The following is a 6000-nucleotide window of genomic DNA, read 5'->3' as shown; positions in this document are numbered from 1 at the left end:
TCCCAACAGCCCACACCCAGCTTCCCGGCCAGCAGGGTCCAGCGCCTCCCTTTCAAGCTTGGGGGGCCTTCCTCTGCCCCGCCCCCCCCAGTCAACGTCAAGGCCCAGCCTAGACCCCGGGGCCCAGGGTCCCTGCTTGCCCCTGCAGAGCCCCATGCAGGCCCCAGGTAGAGGGAGCAGCTGGAAGCCCACCCCCCAGACCCCTTAACGGCTTATTTCCTCCCTGAAGCCCCACCCCTCCCTGTGACCTACCGCCACTCACTCGGGGGACTGGTCCGACGGCATTCCGCCTCCCAGGATAAAACCTAGGGCGGCCTGCAGGGGAACAAGGCACTCCCGTCAGCGCGCCATGGTGGTTCCCGCGACTCCCCCCACCCTGGGGGCGCCCTGCCTCGGGGTCCTGGCCTCCCTGTTGATTCTGGCCGCTCCAGGTGAGTCCTGTGGGCCTGCTGGCCTGGACCTCCCCCACTGCCCACCCCGCACTTCCTCCCTGGTCCTGCTGAGTCCCTCCTCTCCTCCCCTCTGCTGTCTCGCTCTGTTTTGTAAGTTGCCTGCTCTGAGCCTCAGTTTCCCCTGCAGCCATGAGAAGCACAGGAAACACTGCAGGTACCCGTAGGCCCGGTCAGCGCTCAGGGCTCTTGGCTCGGCTTCTGCTTTACCCTCTTCCCCTCCACTCCTGTCTCCCCTGTCTCCTCAGTCCACTGCTGGGGAGGCAGCATCCAGACCTGGGTTCTCATGCTCACCCCCTGTGAGACCCCCACCCCAGACCTGGCCCCCACGGCCCCCAGGGCACAGGCTGGACACAAAGCTACGGGGAGGCCGAGGCCGCCGCTCACAGCCAGGGCCTGAGGTTTCTGCCAGCCCTGCCCAGGCTCCGGGAAATGCCCCACCCGGGCAACGCGACCCTGAGGCCCTGGGACTCAGCCACTGGGGAGGGTTGCAGGGCACGGGAGAGCCCCTCCACCGGCCTGACCCTTTCTTTCTTTTGCCCTCAGCCACCATGGATGCTATCAAGACAGCCGGTGAGTCTGAGCTGACCTCAGGGGAGCAGTGGGGGAGGAAGCCTGTGTGTCTGTCTGTCGGGGGCAGGTCAGGAGTGGGCAGTGGGGCAGGAGAGGGTTTGAGCTGGAGAAGAAGGCACCCAGGAGAGGAGGCCCAGAGGGTCAAGGAGGAGAGGCGGGGTGTGTATGTGTGTGTGTGTGTGTGGAGCAGGGAGTGACTGAGCCTCCCTAGCAGCTGAAAGGACCAGGGAACTAGAGGATGAAGTGCCCAGCTCGGGGAGGGCAGAGGACGGAAGGGGCAGGCGGGCAGGCGGCCAGACCGGGTTGAAGGGAGAGCGGTGCACAGGCCTCGGTGCGCGAAGCGGGGAAGGGGAGCTGGAAGGGGGATAGACAGCGCCCAGACTTTGACAGACCCCTTACCGCCAGGCCCCCCAGCCTGCGGGAAGCGCCTGCAGCTGAACCGGATCGTGGGAGGCGAGGACAGCTCGGACGCCGAGTGGCCCTGGGTTGTGAGCATCCGGAAGAACGGCACCCACCACTGCGCGGGCTCCCTGCTCACCAGCCGCTGGGTGCTCACGGCCGCCCACTGCTTCAAGGAGTACGTGCGCCCCGCCCGCCCCTCCACCCGGTTTCCCGGACCCCAGGCTGCCCACCCAGCCCCGGTTTCCAGGCCTCTGGCCGGTCTTGAGTCCCTCAGGAGAGCTCTGGCTTCCACCCAGAAGCCTCTTTTGCACGCAGTGTGTGTGTCCCCAGGCCTGTCTGGCTCTTTGTGATCCCATGGACTATAGCCTTCCAGGCTCCAATGTCCATGGGATTTCCCAGACAAGAATACTGGAGTGGGTAGCCATTCCCTTCTCCAGGGGTTCATCCTGACCCAGGGATCGAACCCCTATCTCCTGCATTGCAGACAGGTTTCTTTACCACTGAGCCACCAGGGAAGCCCCCCTTTTGTGCTCCAGGGGCCTTCATGTGCATGCCATTCCTCAGAAACCCTTCCCCAGGCCCTTCCTGGGCTGATGCCAACCCCAACCCTCTTCCTTTTAGTAATCTGGACAAACCAACCCAGTTCTCTGTGCTGCTGGGAGCCTGGCAGCTGGGGAACCCTGGCCCAAGGTCCCAGGAGGTGGGTATCGCCTGGGCACAGCCCCACCCTGTGTACTCCTGGAAGGAGGGCTCCCGCGCTGACATCGCCCTGGTGCGCCTGGAGCGCGCCATCCAGTTCTCTGAGCGCGTCCTGCCCATCTGCCTGCCCGACTCCACCGTCCAGCTCTCTCCGGACACCAACTGCTGGATTGCCGGCTGGGGGAGCGTCCACGATGGAGGTGCGGCTTCTTCCGGGGCGGGGGTGGGTGGGGACAGAGGGTAGCAAACACTGGGAGATACAGGTCCCATGGGTGGCAAAGAACAAAGGCCAGGGGCCGAGCATGATCCAGAGGAAAAAAGATGGTCTGCAGCCCAGAGATGTGATGACCTAGAAACCAAGGTGGACAACTTCAGATCAGTTCTAGTTAAAAGGTAACTTAAGCTGTGTTCTGACTGCCAGATCAACCAGGCTATGAAGTGATATAGGAGAGACTGATAGAAGGTTTCTGGGGCTTCTCATGTAGCTCAGTGGTTAAAAATTCGCCTGCCAATGCAGGAGACACCAGAAATGCCGGTTCTATCCCTGGGTTGGAAAGATCCCCTGGAGAAGGAAATGATAACCTGCTCCAGTATTCTTGCCTGGAAAATCCCAAGAACAGAGGAGTCTGGAGGGCTACAGTCCATGGGGTTGCAAAGAGTCAGACACCACTTAGTGACTGAGCACACCCACTAGAGATTTCTATGGGGCCAAGCCCAAGCCGGTGAATATGAAAACAGCCCTGAGATTCCAAGTCAGAAATAGGTACCCCCTGGTGGCATCAGGACACAATTGCAGGCAAAATTCCCAGGAAAAAAAATGCAATCTCCAGAAGGGTAAAATATAATTGACAACCCAAGCCTGGAAGTTTGGAAAACCTCATCTAGAACACAGAGCAGATTAGAAAGTAAGAAGCAGAAAGGCTGTATTGTGTGTGTGTGTGTGTGTGTGTTTATAGAGAGAGAGGGAGAGAGGAGAGACTAAGAAAGGACAAAATGTAAGAAAATGGGACTTAACCAGATTTCAGAAGAATTAAGAGAAATGACACCATTTTGGGTATCTGGGGAATCCCACTGACACTGAAGTTTCAGCCAGCCTCCCCATGGTCATTCTTAGGGGCTCCTGTGAAAGCTAGATTTATGGATTGGGGAACCTGACCAACCAACCCTAGGGTCTGCAATCCCTCTAGGGGATGGGGAGGTCCTTCAAGTCCCGATAACATTCAACACCAAGCGGCCATTAGTCTGTAGCAGTCCTCAACCTGGATAAAGTAGTGCCTGAGACAGGACAAGCAGGGTCATTGGTTTGAACCTTCTTGTGGGCATCAGAGATCTCATTAAAGGTTCAGAATTTCAAGCTGCACACTCCTTTAGGATTCAGTAGGTCCAGAGTGGAGTCCTGGAATTTGGGTTTTCTGCGGGCATCGTGGCCGAGCCTGACAGAGTTGATCCATTTACCCTTTGAGAAATGCTCCTAAGGGGGATGGCGGGGACTGAGGAGGCCAGCAGGAGAGCCTCCCAAGCCTGACTCTCTCCTCTCTGCTCCCAGTGCCCCTGTCCCACCCTCAGACCCTCCAGAAGCTGAAGGTCCCCATCATCGACTCAGCCACCTGCAGCCGCCTGTACTGGCGGGGAGCCGGGCAGGGCGCCATCACCGAGGACATGCTGTGTGCTGGCTACCTGGAGGGGGAGCGCGACGCCTGTCTGGTGAGCACTTTCCTCCTTCCCGGCCCTGCCCCACTCAGCTCCATCACCCCTCACCTTGCTGGGCCTCCGTCTAGCATCTGCCCTGACCTGGCAGTCCCCCTAGAGAGATGCCTACAGAACCCGGCCCCAGCCTGGCTGAGCCCTTCTTTCCTTTGTTCATACATCAGACATGGTGAGAATGGGGTGTGCCTGACCCCGTTCTCAGGGAGCCGCATCCAAGGAGGGGGTGCTGTGGTCCTGGCACCCCCCAGCGGGCTACAGGGAGGAGGATGGCGGACTGTGGGACCTTGCACACCCGGTCTGAGACACTCTTCTTTCTGAGCCGTGGTTTCCTCATCAGTGAGGCAGATCACAACCCTCGCTCCATGCCTCCAGGGCTGTGAGGGAGAAGGTCTAGCATTAGGTGCTTCTCACCAGGAGTGAGCCTGGGAAGGGGGCCCTCCCTGCCCCGGGGCGCTAGTTAGGGCTTTGCCGGTCCAGGCCCCAGGGTCTGGAGAAATGGCCCGTCTGCCACCTGCTGCGGCGCGGGTGCTGGGCTCTGCCCACCCCTTGGCCCATGCGGACCCCTCACCTTCCTTCCTTTCCGCAGGGCGATTCCGGAGGCCCCCTGATGTGCCAGGTGGAGGGCACCTGGCTGCTGGCGGGCGTCATCAGCTGGGGCGAGGGCTGTGCGCAGCGCAACCGGCCCGGGGTCTACATCAGTCTGGCCGCCCACCGCTCCTGGGTGCAGAGGATCGTGCAGGGAGTGCAGCTCCGCGGGCGCTCGCAGCGGGGCGGGCCCACAGGCCGCCGGGGCCGGGCCCTGGGGGCGCGGCGCCCTCGCGGGGCCGAGAGGCGCCGCGCGGACTAGGGACCCGGGACCTCTTGCCATCTCCTCCGTTGTAAATAAGCCGTCTACCTCTGGGGGGCGCCCGCGACCCGGCGCCGGATCGCCTCCGCGGGAGGTCCCGCCCCTCCCCGGGCTCAGGCCCCACCCCTTAGGCCCGGAGCGCCTTTGTGTATATACACGTCAACGCTTTTTACAGTTATTTGTAACCGCACCCACGTATCTTATTTATTCCTCCAACTTCAATAAATTATTTATTCCCCGTTCTGAGTCGTTCACTCATGTCCAACTCTGCAACCCCAAGGCCTGTAGCCTGCCAGGCTCCTCTGTCCATGAGATTCTCCAGGCAAGAATACTGGAGTGGGTTGCCGTTTCCTTCTCCAGGGGATCTTCCCGACCCAGGGATCCAACCCGGGCCTCTAGCATTGCAGGCAGATTCTTTACCGTCTGAGCCACCAGGGAAACCCATTTATTTATTATTTATTCCCCAGTTCCTGTTTTTTTCCCCTGGGTATGTGGACATTGGTCAGCAGGGATCCGGTTGGGGTTAAAATGGGGGCAGGCAGGTAGCAGTTTAAATGGTGGCCTGGCCAGGGAGCCAGGCGTCCTACCCACCTAGGAGTCAACATCCTGACCTCTGACCTTTGCACTGTCCTTTCATAACCCCCTCCCACCAGGGAGGCCAGCAGGGAGAGGAGACAGGAGGCCCAGCTCTGTCACCTGAAAGCTAGGTGGGGCTGCAGGGCCAGGCAGGCCCACAACCTGCCTGTTGAATTTTGGAAATGGGGCTGGCTGGGAGAACCCCCCAAACACACAAGAGAGTGGGGTGTTCCCCTCCGCCCGGCCCGCAGAACCAGGTGTCTCAGATTTGGGCCGAGGCAGCCAGGGCTCCCAGAAGGTGACTCACCGAGTGACTCACTGCAGACTCTCTGAATCCTCCCTCAGAAGGACGGAGGAGAAAAACAATGAGACAGCAGGTCTCTGCTTGGGGGCTGGGGGAGCCTTGAGTCACCTCAGCTGCCCCCACGGGTGGGGCTGGGAGCCCAGCCCTAGGCCACCAGGGGGTCTGCCTGGGACCAGCTAGTGCTCACGCAGGCTCCCCTTTCCCAAGGCCTGCCCTTCCTCCCAGGGCCTGGGAGGCCGAGCCCTTTCTGGGACCCTGTGCCAGCCCCACCCAGGCTTCCCAGCATACAGAGAGAGGGCTGGGTGGTTGGTTTGCTGAGTGTGTGCGAGAGATTTTTTCCAACAGGAAGACACATAGGCCCAGCCGTGAAGGAGACAGAGATGTATGGCTGCCTCAGGGCCCCCAGTGAAAGATTCAGTGCAGTGGACTCGAGAAGGCAGTAC

At 60.6% G+C, this 6000-nt stretch overlaps 1 protein-coding gene across 1 annotated transcript; it reads left to right on the top strand.

Moving 5' to 3' along the window:
• Nucleotides 1–302: 302 nt before the first annotated feature.
• On the top strand, nucleotides 303–4916 carry PRSS22 (serine protease 22). The gene is made up of 6 exons (XM_027527827.1): nucleotides 303–431; nucleotides 996–1022; nucleotides 1428–1599; nucleotides 2046–2323; nucleotides 3670–3827; nucleotides 4417–4916. The coding sequence occupies exons 1-6, from the start codon at nucleotides 350–352 to the stop codon at nucleotides 4675–4677; spliced, it is 978 nt and encodes a 325-aa protein (XP_027383628.1). The 5' UTR covers nucleotides 303–349; the 3' UTR covers nucleotides 4678–4916.
• Nucleotides 4917–6000: the final 1084 nt, after the last annotated feature.

This window comes from Bos indicus x Bos taurus, chromosome 25, assembly GCF_003369695.1.
Source record: "Bos indicus x Bos taurus breed Angus x Brahman F1 hybrid chromosome 25, Bos_hybrid_MaternalHap_v2.0, whole genome shotgun sequence".
NCBI lineage: Eukaryota > Metazoa > Chordata > Mammalia > Artiodactyla > Bovidae > Bos > Bos indicus x Bos taurus.
This window is presented reverse-complemented; position numbering and strand designations above follow the sequence as displayed.

What these genes read in the sequence shown, in the direction of transcription:
- PRSS22 (XM_027527827.1), top strand. Translation starts at nt 350, where the DNA reads ATGGTGGTTCCCGCGACTCCCCCCACCCTGGGGGCGCCCTGCCTCGGG. An exon ending in GCCGCCCACTGCTTCAAGGA is followed by an intron (nt 1,600 to 2,045) that starts GTACGTGCGCCC and finishes TCTTCCTTTTAG; the next exon opens with TAATCTGGACAAACCAACCC. An exon ending in GGGAGCGCGACGCCTGTCTG is followed by an intron (nt 3,828 to 4,416) that starts GTGAGCACTTTC and finishes TCCTTTCCGCAG; the next exon opens with GGCGATTCCGGAGGCCCCCT.